Genomic DNA, 24760 nt, shown 5'->3' with positions numbered 1-24760 from the left:
TTTTCCGACCCTTGATAATTAGACTTTTATAGTTTTATGGCGTCTCGGAAGATTAGAACTTTGTACACGTCTCCCGCCTTCATTAGCTCAATAGGCAAACTTTGATTAAGAATAAAATAGTCGAGGCAAAAACACATGAACACGTAGGTACTAAGACCGTAATTTTAGGTGCCTGTTAACTGGAGGAGTTAGATAACCTAAGTGCCTACGTCATATTTTAATTACATTTACCACGTCAAACAAGTATACGACAATCAAGCATACGCCCTGCCTGATAATAAGCGTTCACCGTGGCCTATAGAAGCCTGCAGCTCCAGGGGTGTTTTATTTTTAATTTATCACTAGTAGTTCGCCCCGAACTGAGAACTCGCGGTTCGCCAAAAATATCAATTGAATGCAGTCGTCAAAGGATCGAAAACCGCGTACGATTTATTGCAAGGTCCGTGGAGCCCTTAACTGATACTTTATCTGTGGTAAGCCGAAATATTTCCTGTCAAATGTCAAATACCTATATTATGTTTATTTTATTTTATTTTTATCTTGCTAATTATTTCAAAATGGTAAATTTAAAAACGATATTATAAAAGTGTAAGCCGAGCACTTTCATTTGATACCAAACTCGACCATACTTTCTTGCAAATAAAATGACCAGAATAGCAAGACACCTCACAAACAGGTTATTGGCCTTCTAAGCTCTTCTAGCTCAATAACCCCTTGATCGAGCCTGCTCATAATTTAATGACTAAAATATAATGCCCTCGACTACACGTTTACCCAATTTCATTTAAATTAGAACAAATTTACTTAAGTTATTGTGTATCAAACTATCTTCTGATAGTTCAGCTTAAAAACATCGAAATGCCGGGACGTGCCGCTAGCCAGCCGCGTGTTCAAAGTTGAATGTAAGAACTTCGCTTCGCTTCGCTCGCTCGTTCGATTATCCAAAAATATATGTTTAATTGTAAATATATATTTTATTCAAAAATGTACTACCTTACAATATTTATATTTTGTAAAACTGTTAAAGACACATTGGACAGTTTTCTTCAGTAAGTGTAGACACCTATCTAATTCTAGAAGTGTTACATTAGCAAAACTGTATTACGAGATTACGAGCGCCACCGACATTTACATTTAGGTATCATTAATTTAGGTATCATTAATTTCCATTTCATTTACATTCCCTGCCTAGGGCACGAACATTACGGCTACAAAAAAGCAAAAAGTTGCCTTTTTATACATTGAATAATTTTTTGATGTTCAAAATTAAATGCAAAAATGAAAGGAGTTGATGCCATAAAACATTTACTAATAGCTGTGTTTCTCCCAATATCATGCGACATCTACTCTAACTAGAAACCCTTGTTCCAGGAATAGCATCAATAACAACCCTCACCGTCCTCTCCTTCGAGCGCTACATGCTGGTGACCCGGCCCTTCAGCTCTCACCACCTGAGCTCTAAGGGCGCCGTCGTGGCCATCGTCTTCATCTGGAGCTACTCGCTGGCGCTCACCACGCCTCCGCTCATGGGTTGGGGGAACTACGTCAACGAAGCCGCCAATATCAGGTATTGTCACTTTAATTCCAAGGGAACTTTCGTCACTTCAAGTTTATTTTATATGGCGTCGGTAGCACAGCCCAGTGATTACATTAAAGTTACAACTGTTACAAGCATAAGTACGGGCCGCCTGATGGGAAGCAGTCGCCATAGCCTCAGTAGCCTGCAACTCCAGAGGTGTGCGCGCTAATTCTCCGCACCTTCGTTGAGCTATGTTAACCTTAACTCACCGGCAGGAACACAACGCTATAAGGGTCTAGTGTTATTTGGCTGCGGTTTTCTGTACAGTGGAAGCACTTCCAGTTGGGTTCTGTTCTAGATCTGGACTAACATCCGTTGTCCTGTGTCCTGTGCCCATACAAAGTTACACATTATTCTAAGTAAGAGAAGTTTGAAGAACGAATTTATTTTTTCTATTTTTTTTTTGAATTTCCTATTTATCGTACTTATATTATTGTAGAAACCTAGGTAACTATTAAAAATGATGCCTAGTTACTCGCTAGTAAGATACTGTACAATAAGAACATTAAGAACCTCAATAAACTGATACTCTTATTGATATAGGTACGTACTCAAATATTACTTAAAATCTAAATGAAATACTTACGGCTAAAACTAGCGTGTGTACACGCAGTATAGGTTATAAATAAGAACTTCGCTTAATGAAAACAGCTACCTATTGCTATTCCCTGAGGTATTTATTTTATCAAGAAGTAGCATGTTAGGCTTGCGTATGACGAAGGTTTGCACGCGAACTTTAATTAATAGAAGAGATAGTGTACCTTGTCTAGGAACTCATGAAATAATAGTTAGAACTGGAATTCTATTACTGATTGTCTTTATAAATATAACTTGAGTTAAAATACAATACAATCTTTATTCAATAGACACATGAACACTTCAGAACTAACAGTGGGCCTTTTTTAATACCACGTCGGTGGCAAACAAGCATACGGCCCGCCTGGTGGTAAGCAGTCATCGCTGACGCTGGCAACTCCAGCGATATATGCGCGTTGCCGACCCTTTAAAAATCTACACTCCTTTTTTGAAGAACCTCATACTGGAGCCCCTCGAGAAAACGCATTTTCAGAAGCAATTTTCATATTTTAAGCGTTTATGCACAAATTACCTACCTACCTGACCTGACCTTAGAGCATATAATCAAACGGAGCATATAACGAAACGGAGACGCCTTGTCTGTAATTTTCTGTACAAGACAGTCTGCCGATTTTTGCAGGGGAGGGGCACGTCAAATGTTTGCGTTACGTCAAAATAGCCATGTCAGATAAACGTCAGTCCATACATTGTGTATGACCATTGGCCGCCTATTTTCGACAAACGAAAACGCCTGGTAATGGCTACTCCGTTTGGTTATATCCTCTAAGAACCTGACCTACTTTCGTGATTTTTTTCTATCGAGCGAAAGTCAAAAACTCAGGATTCGAATCGCTGAAGTCCCTATATAGAGAAAGGCCTCATGATTGCTAAATTTTTTAGCAATCATAATAATCTAAATAAAAAAGCGCTACGACTTTTTAAAAACTTATTATACTTAGTAGGTATTATTTCTGTTTTTATATTTTTATGTTTGTAAATACCATCTAGAATATTATACTCAATTTAATATTAACTCCGTTCTCTGAGCCTACTGTACCTTAAAAAACTTCACTCACTTAAGCCTACGCACCAGCATTATTTATTTATTATTTGTAAAAAGCACTTTAGTAGGTATATTTGAAGATATTTTGGTTACAATCCATTAATGCAATATAGAATATCAGTTTCATATAAACCCTGAAAGGATAAATGGATGGCTCCCGAGAAATTTCCAATACTGATGCTTTAAAACCTTTTTGGTTTCCATAGAAACAGCCCATTCCATTCCATTAGGATTGTATTTACAGAGGATAGTAATATACTTATGGTCACTTGTTAATGTAAATAAAAAAACCGGCCAAGTGCGAGTCAGACTCGCGCACGGAGGGTTCCGCACCATCAACAAAAAATAGAGCAAAACAAGCAAAAAAACGGTCACCCATCCGACGTTGCTTAACTTCGGTCAAAAATAACGTTTGTTGTATGGGAGCCCCACTTAAATCTTTATTTTATTCTGTTTTTAGTATTTGTTGTTATAGCGGCAACAGAAATACATCATCTGTGAAAATTTCAACTGTCTAGCTATCACGGTTCGTGAGATACAGCCTGGTGACGGACGGACGAACGGACGGACGGACAGCGGAGTCTTAGTAATAGGGTCCCGTTTTTTACCCTTTGGGTACGGAACCCCTAAAAACTAAATGGGTAAGGCATTTAAAGTGTCAAATAAATATATTTAACTGGCTGATAATGATGCTTTCCATAGAAAACGAAGTACCGGAAGCTCCGGCCCGGCCCCGGCCCGGTCTAGCATTTAATCATCCCTTAATAGTCCGTTGGAATCAAAAGATGTATTTCTGTTATCAAAATATTACATTACACAACCATCATCATCTTCCTCGCGTTGTCCCGGCATTTTGCCACGGCTCATGGGAGCCTGGGGTCCGCTTGGCAACTAATCCCAGGAATTGGCGTGGGCACTAGTTTCTACGAAAGCGACTGCCATCTGACCTTCCAACCCAGAGGGTAAATTAGGCCCTTATTTTGATTAGTCCGGTTGCCTCACGATGTTTTCCTTCATCGTTAAGCGACTGGTAAATATCAAATGATATTTCGTACATAAGTTCCGAAAATCTCATTGGTAAGAGCCTGGGTTTGAACCCGCGACCTCCGGATTGCAAGTTGCACGCTCTTACCGCTAGGCCACCAGCGCTTACATTACACAACCAAGAGGAAAATAAATGTCTGGTGATTCTTAGGGTAACAAGCAAATTACAATTAGAAGATAACTAGAAATAAAATAAAAAACACAAACTACCTATAAAATAAAACACAAACTACCTACTTACCTACCTATATACCAATTATAAAAAGAACACCCCATCCAACAAATCTGACTGCGGCATGGTCCCCATGACACTGGCGGCGTTACCTCTCTGTATCGCAAGTGAAATGCATTGAGAGAGGTACGCGCCAGCCCTGGGGTTCCCTGTGCAGGCGTGTCTCACTCCGCGATTTCGTCGCTTTGCTACAGGTAGCTAAAAGTACATCCGTTCGGCCCCAATTTTGGGGAAAGCCATAAGCCGCGCGTGGCGCTGTCGCAACCTAGCGGCCATATCTGTGCTGATCGTAACAGACGCGTTTTGTTAGAGAGTGAGTTCTCTGTACTTAGTACTATTATTTATTCTGTGCCTGTGGTTTCAACCAGCCGCGCCGACATTGCCCCGATGAATGTTTTCAAGCTGACCAGGTAATTCTTGGCTAGTTGACCGAAGTTTATTGCTATTAGTCCCCGCTTTTCCCACAGGACGCCATACTCGTACCACCTTTGACATAACAAGTTTAGCTAACTCTGTTCCGTGTTATCCAAGTTTAGGAGTGCTTCCTCAACTTGAACCACGTACGCCTTTGTATTGACGGAATGCCGACTTCGGTCAAATAATTTAACTATTGGCAATTTGAACTTCGCCGCAAAATGATATTGATTTGAAACTCATTGCGGCTTACCGATTGTTACTGTGACAAGTTTCAAAGTGAATTATTAAGTTTGACCGTATTTTAGAGTGCCGCAGAATGGGATTAAGTACTTTGATAAATTTCAAAATTTGAGAGGGTAACCTTCTCATAGAAAATTTGAATTCCGCGCCTTCTTTTACTGACAAATTTGTTTGACCGGCTATAGTATGGTATGTTGATGGTATGTGGCTTCTCTACATTAATATTATTCTACATTACTATTCTACATTATTATTATTATATTATTATCTATATTATTGGGGTGGTACTGGGCCTTTGAGTGCCCCGTCGACCAAGTATTGATCTATTGTGACGGCCCTTTAAATTTAAGTTCATTACTAATGCCCGTTGCATCCAGAAAATTACAGATTCTTTGGGCCGTAACGTTCTGTACCTCATAGGGTTGCAATACGTGCCGCCCTAAGTAGGTACTTCTTTTTGACATTAGTGGTCCACAGGAACAGAGAATGTGCATTGTAGTCTCTACATATATGAAGTAGGTAATAAAAGACAACGGGTTGCACTCCGGGAGTGCCGGCAGAAGTGAAAAATCAATGACATTCTTACGTCTTACGAATCTTACGGTCACGTGACCTGTCGCGAGTTTAACATTTTTTCCCCGTCACAAAAAGTGCACAGCGCCGCTAAAGAAGTTTCCACTTCAAAAACTCAATGTTTCTTCGTCCACAGCTGTTCCGTGAACTGGCATGAGCAGAGCATGAACACGCTGACATACATACTGTTCCTGTTCGCCATGGGCCAGATCGTTCCTTCCATCATCATCACATTCAGCTACGTGAATATCGTCCGGACTCTCAAGAACGTAAGTATATCCTTCCTATTTGCTGAAAACTACATATTCAAGTCGTATTTCGAACTACAATGGAATAAAAATCACATGTATTTTACTTTCCTCGTATTCGAAATGAAAAGTAGTGTTTAACTCATCTCTGCCGAGGTCGTTTGGTGCTCGAACGCAGTGAGACAGGCTCGGCAGAGATGAGTGCCTTTCACCCCTTGGCATAGAGAAAAAAATACATAGAGTGCTCACTCCATACATCAGTTTTAGTACCAAAAAGACTATTAGCATCTAGCATCGAGTAGCGGAACTATCAGTACTGCTACATCTATTGTCAAGTAGCAGTACTGATAGTTCCGCTACTCGATGCTAGATGTAGACACTGAAATTAATAGTCTGAACTGATGTATGGAGTGAGCACTCTTGTCTTTATTTCTCTATGCCCTTGGTTAAAAATCTACTATTACCTAATTAGTGTTAGCGAGAGACTCGTATAAACATGTCATTAACACAGTGTTTGAAGTTCGAATCCCGCTTCTGGGTATACTTATAAAGCCAACTTTTCCATGTGTATTCCGCTTTTCCAGCAATACTCATGAGTCTACATTACAGTCATCAATCAATCAATCATTCAGTCTACTGTCAGAAAATAATAAAGGTGGTTTTACAGTCATCTTCCTAAGACTCTTGAGACCCTAATGTATTGTTTGTCATACAAGTATGTATTATCATTAGTTCTAAAAGTGAAAACGTTAACTTTTCAGGATTTTCGTAAAGTTATCCTATAGATAGGTTAGGGTTGTTTTATGGCAATCCTGAAAACTGAAACGTTTCTTAACCAAATGAATTATGGCTGACGAAAATGCGGGCAAACAATACATTATAACTTAAAATTTTTTGGGAAACAATAGAGACCCGTCCTAATGCTCTAGAACTTTTCTTATCCAGAGCTATAAACTAAAGGCGCGCCTTTACGCCTAGGCGTAGAATCGTACATACCTACAGATGGCGCGATTTACGCGCGAATAGACCCGCATGTTTTCTAACGCCCGCGTTGTTCCGGCAGGTGGCGCATTCATCGCATGTGTGGCGTATAACGGTTTTAGTTTTGTTTAAAATAAGTTTTTAAAAATAAAATTTTTGATACAAACTTTTTATCGCTGAGTTCGCTGACTGTACTTTACTTTCAACAGGCAACTAATAAACATCGAGACAATATTAATAAACCCAAACACATTAGGGTTGCGTTGGTTTATCATAGAGTTCCTATACTTAAGTTAATTTCTGATGTCAGTGTATAATGTACATGTACTTCGAATTGGCCTGTCAGTCTCGAGTTATATTAAAATGTGTGCGTACTGCGTTACCACATTTCACCCGTGTGCAAAAAGTTCACATATTCATATAAAAGAAAACTGGCGGCAATGCACTGGTTGACCAAGTTTAGAGTTTGCCAAGTTAAGTCTCATAGGGTTGAAAGCTTCTACGTGATCAGATAAATTTTAAACAGTAAATAAACGCTGTATGTGCTTGTTAGGTTAGTCTTGGCAACACATTGAATAAAATTTAAGGCCAGCCAAATAATTTACCCATATATTACTAAACTTATTCTGTGATGTAACCATGTCTAAAGACTGCGTCATATTTGTTTTTGCAGGGTATATTTCATTTAGCTTTATCTGTGGGCACACCGGTCTAAAGTGTCACTCAACGCGAAACCTGCAGTACGGCTACCATCAGTTTGGCACTGACATAAACGCCGTCGAGAACGTAATTTACTTTCTGTACATCTCGCTCGTACTCGCATATTAGTGCAAACGAGATGTATAGAAAGTAAATTACGTTTTCGAAAGCGTAAATGTCAGTTTTGACACTGTCAGTGACTCATGGTACGAGCTCTGGGAACAGTACGGCTACCATCAGTTTGGCACTGACATAAACTCCGTCGAGAACGTAATTTACTTTCTATACATCTCGCTCGTACTCGCATATTAGTGCAAACGAGATGACGTATAGAAAGTAAGTTACGTTCTCGATAGCGTAAATGTCAGTTTTGAGTTTTGAGTTAGTCAGTGACTCATGGTACGGGCTCTGTACGGTTACCATCAGTTTGGCACTGACATAAACGCCGTCGAGAACGTAATTTACTTTCTATACATCTCGCTCGCACTCGCATATTAGTGCAAACGGGATGTAAATTACGTTATCGACGGCGTTTATGTCAGTGACAAACTGATGGTAACCGTACAGGTAGCGAATCACGTTTGCGTCGTTATTTATGTTTTCCCTTTTCACGGCGAGCTGAATTTATAATGGCGTCGGCGCACTGCGGTTTTCAGGGCCGACGTTATTATATATATATTCAACCTATATAATATATGCACGTGTCCTGACTGACTGACTCATCAACGCAGAGCCGAAACTCCAAAAGCTGGAAAGTTGAAATTTGCACACCAGCCAGCCTATTATGGATAGCTTTATCCATCTTTATCCACGTGATAAAATAACTGTCACTGTTTAACACCGTGGGAAAGAAAGTGACGGACACCGTTTTATCACGCTGTCACGTAGACAAGAATGACCATCATATCCGTACAGTACGGATATGATGGTCGTTCTTGTCTACGTGACAGCGTGATAAAACGGTGTCCGTCACTTTCTTTCCCACGGTGTTAAACAGTGACAGTTATTTTATCACGTGGATAAAGATGGATAAAGCTATCCATAATAGGCTGGCAGGTTACATTTATAGTATGTACAAGAGGTAAGAAGCGATTTTGAGAAATTCAACCCCTAAGGGGGTTAAAAAGTTTGTATGAGGTTCAAGTTTTATTTTAAGCTAGGAATTTCAAACTTCGTTAGAAGATATTACTTATTTAAATACAAGAAAACTTTTTTCAACGTTTTTGAAAATTCCCCTAAGGTGGCGAATAAGGGGGTGAAAGTTTGTATGAAGATTAAAATTGATTTTGAGGGCGGGACTTGAAACTTTGTATAAAGGCATATTATTAGAATAAAAGAAAAGTAATTTCAGCGTTTTTAAGAATTCATCCGTTAAAAGGGTAAAAGGGGTTGAAAGTTTGTATGGGGTTCAAAATTTATTTAAAGCTAGGAACTTGAAACTTCGTAAAAAGGTATTTTATTCAAAGATAAGAAAATAAGCAATTCATAGGATTATCTGACTAACTAACTAACCGACAGTTGTTAGCTATAAAACCTAAACATAATTTTGCTTCGCTAAGGTACATTCTCAAGCCTCCGCCGAACACTTGAAAATGACGAGCTTGCATAAAAAGTGACATGAATATTGTATGATGCAAACAAAAATGCCGTAAAAAAAGAATACGTAATGTTTAGTGTATGGTCAGGTATGTTCAGAAATTTCAGGTGATTTACCTTTTACTGTAAATAATTATTTTCAACCGTCTTTAGATTCGGGCCACGCCAAGTTTTGACGCCAAGTGCTACGTCAAGTATGGATCTAATAGGGATATCCTTATGCATACGAGGGGCGGCTGAAAAGTTCGCGGCCTTAGAAAAAAATGAAATCTCTTTCATTCTCTCGTATTAAAGTAAATGTTAATTCATCATCTTCCTCGCGTTGTCCCGGCATTTTACCATGGCTCATGGGAGCCTGGGGTCCGCTTGGCAACTAATCCCAGTAATTGGCGTGGGCACTAGTTTTTATGAAAGCGACTGCCATCTGACCTTCCAACCCACAGAGGGTAAACTAGGCCCTTATTGGGATTAGTCCGGTTTTTTCACGATGTTTTCCTTCACCGAAAAGCGACTGGTAAATATCAAATTTTAAAGTAAATGTTAATTATTAATCGTTAATAATCGTTAGTGGTCGCAATATTTAAACTGCCAAAGAGGTGGGGGAAAAGTAGCATAGGTAGTTTTTTTTTCTTTTTTTACTAGCTTGGGCCGCGAATATATCAGCCGGGGGGTCGTACATGTACTTATGTCCTTTTGACCGTCACTATCTATTTGATGCTGGCTGTACATACTATTGTAGTGCGTCGCCAATAGCAAGAAACAAAATAAGTTGAATTAAATGTTTAAAAGAATTAGGTATAAAGAGTTCGACTAACTTATTAACGAGCTAGGCTGAAGATAAGATTTCCTGTAAAAGTATTAATTAACATAAAGCTTGATACTTAAGCCTGATAGTCTGTCACAAAATCATCCAAACTTTTTTTGAATCTCGTTAACTAAGTTCGCAAGATATCCTGTGACACCATAATGACTAAATTACGTTACCGTTAGGCAAATAATTTTGAGAAATCTAATATCAATCAGAATCATTATGAGTATTATGACTTAGAATTTTACGGCTAGTTTTATTACGGCATACGGCAAGGAAACCCTAAGGGCCACTTGCACCATCCCGCTGACCCGGGGATAACCGGTTAAACCGTTAACTCAGTGTCAAATTGTACTGGTGACCATGGTAACTCCAGGTTTAACCGGTTAACCCAGGGTTAGTGGAATGGTGCAAGTAGCGTTAAAAATAATAAAATCGTAGTAAACCACAATGCTCGGATATTTCCCATTGAAGAACTTTATTGTATGACGGCTGTCCTTCAAATGAGGGTCTTTTTACAACAAAGGCTGTTACATTTTTACGATTTTAGTTGGAGCTTAAAAATCGTATTTCGCCAAATTCAATTTGGGTTGGTGGGTCGTTAGATAAGACAATTCATTGCACAAATCACGCGAGGTTCGATAGGGTGGGGGGGGGGGGTCATGAAAATCACGACGGATCACGTTCCGGGAGGGGGGTATAAGGAGACCTCGCGTATATTTTTCTACCTAACACACAAGTAGATACTTTTTTGACGCGAAAATTTCTGACTTTGGAGGGATGGCTGACTTGGACGACCTGCCCCATAGAAAAAACAATTATTCTTTTTCTTTTTCCTAATTTACATAATTTTGTGATACAGTAAAAAAATAGACATACGTTCCTAAGCTTACAATATTAAACAATAGTCGTTTATTACAGAACTCGCAGCGGCTCGGGCGCGTAAGCCGCGCGGAGACGAAGGTCACGGGCATGGTGTTCGTGATGATCATCGCTTTCACCATCGCGTGGACACCCTACTCCGTGTTCGCTTTGATGGAACAGTTTGCTACTAACGGCATTGTAAGTGTCACTATGTAACAACTAGTATAATGTGATGTGTTCGCTTTGATGGAACAGCCCTAGTAGCACGGTAGCATTTTTATCGTTTATCACCATGTCTGTCACGTTCTAACAAGTATGTAAGGGCGAAAGTGACTGGCATAGTGATAGTCGATAAAAATGGAACCGTGCTGAGCCCGCTGTTCGCTACTAACGGCATAGTGTCACTATGTAACAACTAGTATAATATCCGCTCTTTCACCATCGCCTGGACACCCTACTCTGTGTTCGCTTTGATGGAACAGTTCGCTGCTAACGGCATTGTGAGTGTCACTATGTTACAACTAGTATAATGTCCGCTCTTTCACCATCGCGTGGACACCCTACTCCGTGTTCGCTTTGATGGAACAGTTCGCTACTAACGGCATTGTAAGTGTCACTATGTAACAACTAGTATAATGTCCTCTCTTTCACCATCGCGTGGACACCCTACTCCGTGTTCGCTTTGATGGAACAGTTCGCTACTAACGGCATTGTAAGTGTCACTTTGTAACAATACAATACAAATTGCGCTTCACATTTTTTTGAGTAATATATTGTACGTATCGAATAAGTACCTACTGGGCTGTAACCGCGAAAATCGAAGTTCGCAAATTGAGGGCATTTTTGTCTGCCACTCTATTCTTTTACATTGGAGTAAAAGAGAGCGAATTTCGTTTTTCGCGGTAGCCCCTCTGGTTTTTAGCGTAATAGCGAGAACAGCGAAAGATGCACGTAACTATGTTATCACTAGATCGATCGAACTCTCCAAAATAAGCGTATTATAGACAACACAGCTGATACGCTCAAAATGTACTCTAATTTCCCAAAGCCTTCTGCAGAAAGTGCATTATTCAGCCGAAGCCTCTACAAAGGCTGGCTAAGCCCATTAGTTAGCTGCCAAATACGCAACAGAAGTCATACTTACTATTACTTGAACCAAGACCTTTTAGTACTCGCACAAGGTAAAGATAAAGATAAAATATATATTTTTTTTTAATTAAAAATGGGCTTACTCATGGCCACAGACTAGCCGGGGCGAAGACGTGGCCTACGATGGAGCGAGTCTGCCCAGAAGGTGCCTGTTCACCCTTGATTTGAAGGTTGCCGGGTTATATGAGCTCGGAAATATAGTTTATTCAAGTAGGCATAATTACAATGCGCTTATGAACGTCAAATAAAGCTAGGTAGACCGGCTCCAACCCTACACCTCTGCCCCGAGAAGATTTAAGTCCCCCTCAATTGGAGGAGGGTATCCCAATATGGGACCGGCAACAAACTCGGCGGGACACATCTTTTCAAAAAAAATTACATCTTATAATTCTGGGCTGTGCCGCCAGCATGGAAGCCTGTGATTCCTCAGCAGAATACCAGTGAGTGTTGTGACAGTGTAGTGGACATAGTGAGTTCGTGCTGTGTATCGCTACAAGTGTTAGGTGACCAAAGCCCAAAGACACCACTATGCCCGCCTACAATGACAGCGGAAGACCTCCCCCAACCGGTTTTCTCGGCGCGCGCGCAGCGTGCGACGCGGCGTGCCGCAGTACGCGATACACGGCCGTCGTGAACGCTGCTCGCACTGTTAGTGCTTGAGAAAGGAGACCTAGGCTCTCCGAAACATGTCGCGCGAGTGACTTAAAACAAGTGAGTCTAAACCGTAAAATTATTCAATGTTAGCATGTCTCACAACAGTTTAAATTCGATTATCTTATAATTAACATGCATTACGAGAAAATAAGTAAAAAAAAATACAATTTAAATTACTATAGAATTTATTATACCCATAAGGTGTAATACAATTTGTATGGAATCATACAAATACGTAGCTCTTTCAGAAAACATATCAAATTCTTACAAAAGGAAAAGAAAATAAAGTTATTAAAATAAATGGGAAAAGAATAAATCTGATTGAATTATGAATTAGGTACCAACATAACATATTTGATGTGAGGTCTATTCGAACACGCTTCGTTGCTTCGAGTAATGTAGTAAATTCGCCACAAACTTGTTTGTATATTATGTATCCCAATTATGCTCAAATATAGATAAAGACAACAAATTTATAGGTGTAACAGATTGTGTCTACCATTAATAAAAGTAGTTGCAAGCCTGAATATCAAGCGGTTTTTACTATCGTAAAGGAACCACAAAGTTATTTAGGTATTTAAACCTTTATCAATTTTGTATTTCCATCACCAAGAATTTTTTATTTACTGCTTACCTCGGCATTGTAAATCGGACTTTTCTGACAGCTTTAGTCCAAACTTCCCCTACTTAGATATTTACAAAATATAAGTACCAACACGGCGAGTAACAAAATACTGAAATGGACTGAACGGATTTATTAGAGCGTACCTAACTTCCTAGCCTAGACTTTAAAACAATATTTGAAATGAAATTGCGGTTTGGTTTAACCACTCGGTATTATACCTAAGTTCTCCTGACATTTAGAATACGATCATAAACAAAAACATACCACCAGTCTTATTTTTAACAAGCAGAAACGTCTGCGATCGATGCTATTAAGCTTAGAATAAATTTAAAAGTGGAAAAATTACTGTCTTGAGTGAGACTTGAACTCACGGCCTCTGGATCGATACTCCAGCGCTCTGCCATCTGAGCCACAAAGACCTCATCCATAGCCAGCAAATCATTCCACGGGTCAAGGGGACCCGAGCGACATCTACCGTAAGAGCGTTACACTTCTAGTGAGTTTCGATCTAACTGGTATTAATATAACTCGAGTACTAACAGTGATGTGCTTAGGGGTTTCAAGTAATGCGACGAAATAACGCTAGATGGCGTTAACATAAATTATACATAGTGCTGCAGACATTTTGCAATAGTGATTGAGTTTTCACTTCTGCCGGCACTCCCTGAGTGCCACCCTATAGAGACTTTATACATCTCTATATTCTCTATGTAATACTTTAGTTTGATTTAATATTTGCGGCTTAGATTTATTTTATAATTGCTGCGTTTTTTTTTTGCTTGTACCTATGTAAATTCCATGTTGACGAGTAAAAGTGCCCTTGTGGCCTATTTGCTGAATAAATGTGATGTTAGATGTTCAGTATGACCTATAAAGTCACTACGAAGAGTATGGCGCTGGTAGTTAAACTTTCACTATTGGTATTTAATTATAGTAGGTAAAATTTTCTATAGGCGTACTTTACTCGTCTTTTACTCTTTGAAGATCCTGGCAACCGCTACCCTTATTACGAGCAGGTAGACGTGTACCCAAGTATTACCCTTCCAACGGTAAGGGGCTTACATTTGCGACGATTTAGGTTACACAGTTGTAGGGAAGCGCGATTATAATTGCATCCTTATGGCAGTAGGTAAGGCCTTTTCACGACGTTTTGCTTGAAAATGTTGTCCTGAGAAGACGCGTTGATTATCCCAAAATCATTGTTACAAAGATAACCATGAAATTTCATTAGTTCACATTGAAATGGAAATGGAAAACGTCAAATCACAGAGGGATTATGAACTTGTCCGAAATTCTAGTCTGAATATTTGTGAAAGTTTCACTGTAGACTATAACTTTGGGCATGTCAGCGATATTATTTAAGCTCCATAAACAACAAACAAAAATTCATCGAAGATTCCGAAGCATTGTTGTGGCTGTTAAAAGTGGCACTCACTAAAGGCTATTTTCCTTTCAGATTTCGCCGGGAGTGGGGGTCATACCGGCACTCGTCGCTAAAAGTTCCATTTGCTACGACCCTCTAATCTACGTCGGAATGAATACTCAGGTAACAATAACCTCACTCGACCCCTGCTAATATATATATGTCGGAGCGAGACACCAGAAAGACGTATTGCAGCATTACAGTTCATAGTTAGACTCCTGTAAAAGTCGATTAGCAATGTTTGGCTGCGTATTGTTTGCTTGTGACGAAATAGTAAAGTTGCGTAGTGAGTGGCGCCACCGTCTATTGGCGTATTATTGAACTAAGATGACAGGTAGAAGGCTTTGGAACGTCAAGAGGAGTATCTTGAGTGAACGTAGGCACGAGCAGGCATTTTTGTCGTTATGTTGGTAGACTGGTCAGGCAGGTTTACCAACTTGAATTGGAGGCGGGAGCGGTTGGCTCCGCCGCTGGAACTGGCTTCCTTCTTCTTGATCGGACCGCGCTAGAGATCGGACGTTAGCCAAGCTCGTGCCTAATTCGCTACGTTCCTGAAGGCTTACACCTGAAGGATTATTCTGAAAGCTTATAGATTCTCACGTTGTTTAACCGTTTAGCTAAGTGTTTTATTCCAAGTGTTATTTTGGTTTCTTATGTGCCATTAGAAGCTTACTTTTGTAAAATAAAGATTTGAACGGTTTCATGTGATCTTTTTATTTTGATTCAAATAATTTTGGAATAGTGATTGGTCGTTTTGATAATTTAGTACTAAAATATAGTAGGCACTAGTATGGGTAACGAGTCTGAATGTTTATTTCATGCGTTGGTAGCATACCTACTATTTTGGCTGTGAAGTAATACATCTAGGTACTACCCCCACGCGCCCACCGCCATCGGGACCATCCGTCGCCGACATCAGCAAGTGGGATAGATGCGGAGTTTCATGTATTGCTTACACAGCCACCTGGGAGCGTGGTGTATTTCTGGTGACCTACATTCCATAATCTGGACACTTTGTAATGGTAAGCTCACGTGTCTAACCTTGATTGAATGGTGAGTGTAATTCATTGTTATTTGGTGAGAATTATTGTGAAATTGTGAATTATGATTGAGGCAGTCGAGCATAGCGGTCGTTACGTGACGTCATCTCTGGTATCGCCGCGTTTCTTTACAATTAATTTTTGTAATCCATTTAGATCGAGGCGATCTCGAGTTATTTTGATTTGAAATCCATACTGTTAATTAAAACCAAGTATTAGCTATCACGACGTGATATTATTTCATCGCTCACTTGTGAATCTACCCTCAATAATTGATTTGAAAATACAATTAATTTTTAAAATCCGTTGAAATCTAAGTGATCTTAAGTTATTTTGATGTGAAATCCATATTGTTAATTAAAATCAAATATTGGCTGTCGCGACGTGATATTATTTCATCGCTCACTTGTGCATCTACCCTCAAAAAATATTTTTTTTTTTCATAAAAATACAATGCACCGTTAGAAATTGATCCTGCTGATTTGCCAATGCAAGCATTATGTAATCTTTACCCTGTAATGTTTAGTAATTAATAAAATTGCGACAAATTATTGCTCGTAATGCCGTGATAGATCACAAATCGTGTATACTATGGAAACATGAGCTACGCATATGAAAATTAATGTTACAGTGTCCTGCAGCCGGAGCCGAGCGAGCTTGCGGACGCCATTGCGCCCGTGATACAGAGGCGGCTGTGCAGTATCTTCTGTGCTGGAGATTTGGAAATAAAAGGACAGGTTTCGTTCTAATTGTTTATTAGTGAATTTTATTTTGAGTGTAATGGCGAAGCATAACAGTCGAACGTAACTAATAAGCTGTCACTTTTCGTATTGGCCCATTTTTACCTTGTTACTTATTTTTGGAACACGTGTTTGTTTGTTCATAGAATGAAAGAAAACGCACTCATTGAAGTTTAAATTTTATTCTGAGATTTTTGAAGTCCCGTATACATTGGAAACATGTTTTTTTGTGTCCGCTACCTTGCATTTCCTAAACCTTTTGAGTTTAGCCTGCATACATGATAAACCTGATACCGTGCAAATGATGATTTCAGTGGCAGCCGGCTGTGTTGAGCCGCATAGTGTCTCTTGCAGTCTGCCGCAGCGGCGGCAGCGGCGGGCGGAAGGGATCGGCCTCCGTGCATGGGTTGGACCTCACCACCACCACCTTTGACTTGGTCGCGTGCATCATACTTTATTAAGCTGGTGAGCAGTTCCCATTTCGTTGGGATTATTTTGAGATGTTTTACTTCTGCATAGAAGTCTTGAGCGAGTTTCTGTTGTTAAAGCTAAGGAAGAAAGCTATCTTTAGTGATTTTGATCAGTAATGTTCAGTTTCAGTTGATCAGTTGACGCTGATAGTACCAATGGTTCTGAGTAACATGATTTAAAGACCTGTTCTTGTTTTCTTTTTTTGGAATTCACTGTTAACATTGTTTTGCTTTCGACGGACTGAAAGCTTGTACTTTCGAAGGACTGAGAGTACGCCCGATGGACTGGGTACTACTGTTTTGCTTTCGATGGACTGAAGGCACGCCCGATGTACTGGGCAATACTGTTTTGCTTTCGATGGACTGAAAGTATGCCCGATGGACTGGGTATTGTTTAGTGACCGCATCAGAAGTGCCGGAGCATGTAAGAGGTGCACGTGGTCTGCTTTTTATGTGCAGAATGCTCTTTGCGAGGAGTAGCACTTACGCAGCTGAGATGGTTACTTCTGACGAGGGTCTGGTATCTGCCGAAGGACTGGCAATGCACCGAAGGACTGGTGTTGTTTTGTTAAAAAATGAATTCCCGTTTATGTACTGTGTTCATATGAGTAAAATTGGAAGTATCAATTCAGAATCTTATTTATTTTAAGATGTCTTACAAAAATTTAGATTACATAGGACCAATTTTTTTTATGCCAGATAATTTCCCCGTAAATTGATATTTACGACAATAGTAGTGATACTGTCGAGCTATGAATTAGAGCTGTTGTGATTTGTGTTTTTGATGTTTGGGATTGTTCTGTTTTCACATAAATTTGAGAGTATCCGCCAGATGGAGGCGATGATTATTGGAGTGTATCCATTAGATAGTGGCGATGATTACTGATGATTATTTTTATTTAGTCGTTGCTCGATTTTTGATTATAGAATTGAGGATTGTTAAAGTAATTTTGAACAATTTTTTTTTTTCTGGTTTGATTGATAACAAAGTTTGATTTTAATAGTAATTTGAGTGAGACCCAAATTGTTGGTCAGGAATGACCGAGCGATGAGATACTGTGCTGAGTATTTTGTTTCAGTATCAAATGCATACACCCACACACGAGGACGTGTGTAGCGCAGGACGGCCGTGTCGGAGCGAGACACCAGAAAGACGTATTGCAGCATTACAGTTCATAGTTAGACTCCTGTAAAAGTCGATTAGCAATGTTTGGCTGCGTATTGTTTGCTTGTGACGAAATAGTAAAGTTGCGTAGTGAGTGGCGCCACCGTCTATTGGCGTATTATTGAACTAAGATGACAGGTAGAAGGCTTTGGAACGTCAAGAGGAGTATCTTGAGTGAACGTAGGCACGAGCAGGCATTTTTGTCGTTATGTTGGTAGACTGGTCAGGCAGGTTTACCAACTTGAATTGGAGGCGGGAGCGGTTGGCTCCGCCGCTGGAACTGGCTTCCTTCTTCTTGATCGGACCGCGCTAGAGATCGGACGTTAGCCAAGCTCGTGCCTAATTCGCTACGTTCCTGAAGGCTTACACCTGAAGGATTATTCTGAAAGCTTATAGATTCTCACGTTGTTTAACCGTTTAGCTAAGTGTTTTATTCCAAGTGTTATTTTGGTTTCTTATGTGCCATTAGAAGCTTACTTTTGTAAAATAAAGATTTGAACGGTTTCATGTGATCTTTTTATTTTGATTCAAATAATTTTGGAATAGTGATTGGTCGTTTTGATAATTTAGTACTAAAATATAGTAGGCACTAGTATGGGTAACGAGTCTGAATGTTTATTTCATGCGTTGGTAGCATACCTACTATTTTGGCTGTGAAGTAATATATCTAGGTACTACCCCCACGCGCCCACCGCCATCGGGACCATCCGTCGCCGACATATATTTTCCGTTGTTTCACAAATCTTTTTTGTTTACAGTTCCGTCAGTCCATCAAACGTTTCTTCGGCCATCATAGCAAAGGAGGACTCTCTCAAACGGAAAAAGGATACGACAATACTCTAATGTCCCCCGCCCACAGAATGTCCTGCCTAAACGATTCTTCCCGGCAATGCTCAGAGATCAACGTGTCAATCATCCTAAAAAAGCCTAAAAATAGAAAAGTAGTTATCGCCGAAGAGGCCTCAGAAGTCACAAATAACGGGACCACGCGGAATTTGCTAAAGGAAACAGAGCTGTGTACGATTAAAGAAAACAGAACTTGTTCAGATGCGGAAAGATCTGTCGAGACTACGAACGAAGACGACAGCAGCAGCAGGAAACAGGAGTACTACGGATCTTCGAGACTGTTCGAAGACAGCGAGACGACGGGCAAGCTCGACGACGTCACCTGCATGATGAAAAACGTTTACGGCAATCTAGCCTTCGAGGAACATATTACAGACTCTCCAGACGACAACAACCTCACAGAGTTCCGAGTCACTAAGAAGCCGAAACTGATCAAACATAGCTACTCCCTCGACTTCAGCGGTGTTTCTAACCAGAGCAAGAAGAGAAAACTCTCTATAGAAAGTAAACTAGAGTCACTGAATCAATCTAAAACATTGTTTAAGAATACTGTAGTAAGTAAGTTCATCGGTCACAATCCTAAACTCGGTCAAGATAACTTCAAGAGCTATCTGTGTCGTTTCGATAAAAACGAAAGTGAAAAAGACGATTTGTAGCTGAAGGAGTAACGACTAGTCTAGTGAATTCGGAGAAGTTAGTTTCAATTATGTATTTATATTTTATAATGCGTGATCGAAGGAAAGTGAAGTATATTTATTATTCTGTGATCCTGTCTTATTGGAAGGATTATTAGGTGCTGTGCCGCTGCCGGTTGGCAGTTTTTAAGAAGAGCTATCGTCAAGTGTCTGTGATATAGATTCGAGTGCCAAATGAAAGTGAACAGGTATTGAAAATGTTTGGAATACAGTATTTGCTAAAGACATTAGGGAGATTAAATCGAGTAACCTTCGAGTGTTCATTCTAACCTACGTGTCTCTAAGAAGAAGATTACTGTAAGGAAGTTGCCAATTACATATTATAATTATAGTATTAAAATTAATATTTAGACTAGCGTAAGATCATGGCTTGAGTTTGTGTAGTTTGATGTTCGAGTTTTTAATACGATTTTTAGCGTTTCATGAGAAGCGTGTACGAAATTTTGTAATGTTTAATTATATATTACTACGATTGTATTTGTAGTCAATACTTTGTCGTTTTAATAAATTCGAGATGTCAGACGAACGAAGTCGACCGCGATAGTAAATGCACAACGACTATTATATGTTTTTAATAAATCATAATCATAAATCATTTATTTTCATTAATGAATTCATTTGTTTGAATGTTTACATCGTTGGTCCTAAGGGCAAGCCTTGAGGTAACCTACAGACTGGTTTAAAAAGGCTATACTTACTCCAGTGGGGCATCAGTAGGAATCCCTTTAGGGGGAAATTAAAAAAGGTAATTCGTTGAAATTTTACTAAATTAACATTATTACTTCACGCTCTTAAACGTATCTTCTAGTAGCAACGCACAATTGCATAAGTCGAATGATCTAATGATAACTGACAAACTGTTGGAAATGTTGCCTTCAAAAAATGTAGGTACTTATATTTTTTTAGATTTCGTAAAATTTATGGCCAATTTGCGTTTGCGTCCGGGCATGATGAATGATTTTAGAGCGGACACCGCGTCTCCTGTTTCAGTGGGAACTTGTAATTATACCTAGCTGCAAAACGCTTGTTGTTACACACAGCCTTATTTATTAGGTATGACATCACTCAAGATCGTGAAATACATGGCATCTAAGTGTAAAAATACTAGGATGACATCTAAGCATTAAAATACTCGGGAAATACACATATTTTTCCGGAAAATTTAGCCAAAAATCTAGCTGTTTGTGTAAAACTAAATGAAACTATGAAACTTAACGATTTTCGTGCATATTTACGATCAAAAGCCACATTTATCTAAGAAATTGGACAGATGCGAACAAATTTTGTATTACATGTTCCGGGAGACATAATAGTATTTTATGCAACCGTTGTTTAAGAGAGGCCAAAAAAGGCGAGTGGCGTGAGTAACAATTTGAGGCGAAGCCGAAAATTGATAATAAAGACGCCACGAGTATTTTTTGACTCAGTTAAACAACGTTGCCTACAATATTTTTTCTACGATCAAGCACTTTGAAATGAAATTGTAAATTTAACAAATATTTTTCATGTCATCTAGTGGAATTAAATGAATGAAGTTAAAAAAAAACATGTCTATGGTTCACTTATTTGTGAGTGTAAGAGATGACATTTAAAATAAGGTTGGCAACAATGTATTTCATAGAATATTTTTTAAGTGGTCTACGAAGTATCGAAAAAGTGCCAAAAAGATACTGCGTGTATGTACAAATGCTTTTTTGGGGAATAGACTAAATACTTGTCTTGACAACTACAAGGTAGGGTTTTAAAGATGTGTGCACAACCCTTTAAATGAAAAATAAAAGTATATACGGGCGTAGAAAAATTCTATAACAATTCTTACTTAGACAAAGGACACTAATGTTTAGCAAAAGTTTTTATGAGCGTAACTTTCATAATTTCGTTTTTAGCACCAAATCATTCTATATCCTGGGCATGAAGTTAGTGACATTGTTCAACGTTATTATGTAAATAGGTACAATAATTTAGCTTTAAACATATTTTTATGTAACTTCTCAGAGAGTCTATAAGAGTCTTAAATGTTTAAATAAATTATCTTTTATGAAATATTGAAGATTCATTTAATAACCCCTACTTACTAGAGTCAAACCAAAGAAAGTCTGCAGCGCAATAATTTGACATCGAATTAAAAAACTACATATGGCAATGTTTTTTAGCAGTCAGTAAACGTCATGCACTATGGTATGTGTTTGTCAAAATCGTTTAAATATTCGTTGTGTTTTGTGATGAACGGAATAAACATGGTGAAACCTTACAAAACCGGCGTGCGGGAGTTACTTTGCCGCATGACGAATAATTTTACACTTGTAAAAAGTCAGCACGAGGCGATTCAAGCTGAAAAACGACAATGTTTACAAAATTTGGAGTTGATGACGGGTAAGTGGAATGAAACATCTTAATACTTCACCATATGTACCTACTTAGATAATATAATATTGGTTTAGACTAAGGTTTCACAGCAAATTGAACACACCTAATAGGTATAGGCATACTTATGAACTTCCTCTAACATTTCGAGAAACTCGTTGGTACTAGCCGGGTTTTGAGCTCGAACCCACAACCTCCATGCTTATGCTCACGGCATGGGTACCTACTAGTTAAAGTTAAAATTTATTTTTAATATATGTTTAGGTATTGTTTTAATGGTTTATTTCGTTTTTCCGAAAACTTTAGTTCGCAAATTGCGGGCAATTTCTCTGTCAATCTAATTACGCCTTAATGTGAGTAAAAGAGAAAGATGCTCGCATATTGAGAACTTCGGTGTTCGCGGTAGGCCCTCTGTACCTATTTACCGCCGTCGCGGATATTACAAAAGCTTATTAATTTTCATGAAGCCAAATGTCACATTCTCCCAATATTATTTATCAATATTAGTATATGTCTACATATTAATAGTTACATCTAAAGTGTCATTCTATAGAACTTGCTAACTATGTAAACAAACCGCCATACTAAAATTGACAGTGAATGTCAATTTACTAGTAACTTTTGTTTACATAGCAAGTTCTATTGAATGACACTTTATTGTTGGAATGAAATTTATTTTACCATAAAAATTAATTTTTTCATAGACGGTAAATATGGTAGAAATTTCACAAGTATCAAGACTATTTAATCCATTTTCTGTGGTGTTGTCGTATACTGATTTAAAAAAAACTACTTTTAATCTAGCGCTGCAGACTTTCTTTGGTCTTACTCTACACAGATGTCTATTTATCACTAAAATGTAGCAGCGATCGAGACTGTGTCACAAAAATGTATACATTAAAAGCGAAAGTTATACTTAGGAATATGACTATACCTGCATAATTTTATTTCGGTTTCTGCCGGGGGACCTTTTGAATGGGAAAAGTCAATACTTACATAAGTAAAGGTCCCCCGACTGCAATTGAAATAAAATATGCAGGTACAGTCAAATAATATTTTTTTTAGCCTACCTTTTTAGTGTACCTTGTCACAGTGACAACCAAACTTCAATAGGAGACCTCATACTTGTCACTCTGACAAAGTATAAAAAGGGTAGGAAATTAAATTATCTGACTGTACAGTGTTGGCTGTTTATGAGTTTTATGACCCTAACCGTAACCGCACACTTATATTCACACTTATGTAAAAAATATTTATAGTATTTCAGCTCGCTTTTAAACTGCAGTCGTGTTTTTTTTAATAAAATATAATATTTAAATTATTTTATGACTAATGGCAACGAACCCTCTCGGTCGTTTACGTAACTGGACTAGAATAATCTCGATGAAGGCTTTTCGTTTACTTTTACGTAAGTAACTGGTTTAATCCTTATATTCCCTTTGGCGAAACATGTAACCGTAGTTTCAAAACTAGTTTTGAATGGTTTTGAACCAATATTCTATGTGTTAGTGAGGATAGCACGATTGTAGTTGATGTAGAATTGTAGATGACGTATATATACATAATATTCGACGAATAATAATTGTACGGTGAGTCTAAGATGTATTTAATCTAAAAATCAGTAAAAACTACTCTGAATCTAATTTAGTATAGGATGTTTCTTTGAACGAATATTCGAAGAAATAAAATTCATTGTAACAAAAATGTGAAAACAAAGTTTACCAAAAATTTTCGGTTAAATATACGGGAATAACAGTTTGGGCTTGTGCACAAATCACGCGAGGTTACTTTTTTTATTAAATTATTTGTACATATTTGTATTTTTGAATTAGTATTCTGAAAGAAATATCAAGTTATATTTTGTATTAGTTTATTAGATCTATTTGCAATTGGCAAAGATTCGATATAAGAACAAAAACTCTCTTGGAATCGGTTCAAAAGATTAAAAACAGATTTCTCATTGTGATGAAGCAGTGGCTTATTCCTGACATCCGACTGCGGTAGCTCTCGCACCAATAAAGAACGAGATTGGAAATTCGCTGAAACAATTCCGTTCACATCTTTAAGAAAGCCATTCCATATCTGTTTTTTTAACACGGACATCTGGTGATTGTATTTTGTCCCAACAATCCCAACATGCAGTCATTGAAATGAAACCAGAATATTTGGTATTTATGTTGTTGTTGTTGTAAAAAAAGGTAGGTAAGTAATCGATGAGTTCCCTCAAAATAAAATTGCGCATATATTTAAACAATTTTCATGTTAAGTACAAATTTTAAAAGTGCGTTTTAGACCTGAACTGTTCGTGAATTTTTTCAAAAACTCCACTCTTTGAACCTACGGCACCTTAAACAATCGAATGAATTTTCTAACGTAACAGAACTTATCTTTTATTAAGCTGAAATATCTGCAAACGGTGCTAAAAATTTTAGACATAAAAGAAAAGTAGAAAATCTCACTGTCTCGGACGAAACCCGAACTCTCGACTCCGGGATACCAGCCCGCCGCTCTACCAACTGAGCTACCGAGGGCTGCTCGTTGACAGCGAAACAAACACAGTGAGTTTTTCCACTTTTCCTTTGTTTCCAAGATTCAAACGTAATATACTGTTGTTATGCGTGTTAGGGCAGATGTACCTACCGTGTAACAGAAATTATTCATGGTCATGA

At 38.5% G+C, this 24760-nt stretch overlaps 1 protein-coding gene across 2 annotated transcripts in view; it reads left to right on the top strand.

Moving 5' to 3' along the window:
• LOC134653335 (parapinopsin-like) overlaps positions 1–19697 on the top strand; it is a 72299-nt gene extending 52602 nt beyond the window's left edge. For both annotated transcript variants that reach the window (XM_063508668.1, XM_063508669.1), the window contains 5 exons: positions 1372–1567; positions 5861–5993; positions 10978–11118; positions 14805–14894; positions 18945–19697. In XM_063508668.1, coding sequence (XP_063364738.1) covers positions 1372–1567; positions 5861–5993; positions 10978–11118; positions 14805–14894; positions 18945–19688 — 1304 coding nt within the window. In that variant the 3' untranslated portion in view covers positions 19689–19697. The remainder of the gene's footprint in view (positions 1–1371; positions 1568–5860; positions 5994–10977; positions 11119–14804; positions 14895–18944) is intronic.
• Positions 19698–24760: the final 5063 nt, after the last annotated feature.

This window comes from Cydia amplana, chromosome 13, assembly GCF_948474715.1.
Source record: "Cydia amplana chromosome 13, ilCydAmpl1.1, whole genome shotgun sequence".
Taxonomy (NCBI): domain Eukaryota; kingdom Metazoa; phylum Arthropoda; class Insecta; order Lepidoptera; family Tortricidae; genus Cydia; species Cydia amplana.
Note: the sequence above shows the minus strand (reverse complement) of the source record. Positions and strands in the feature narration are given on the sequence as shown.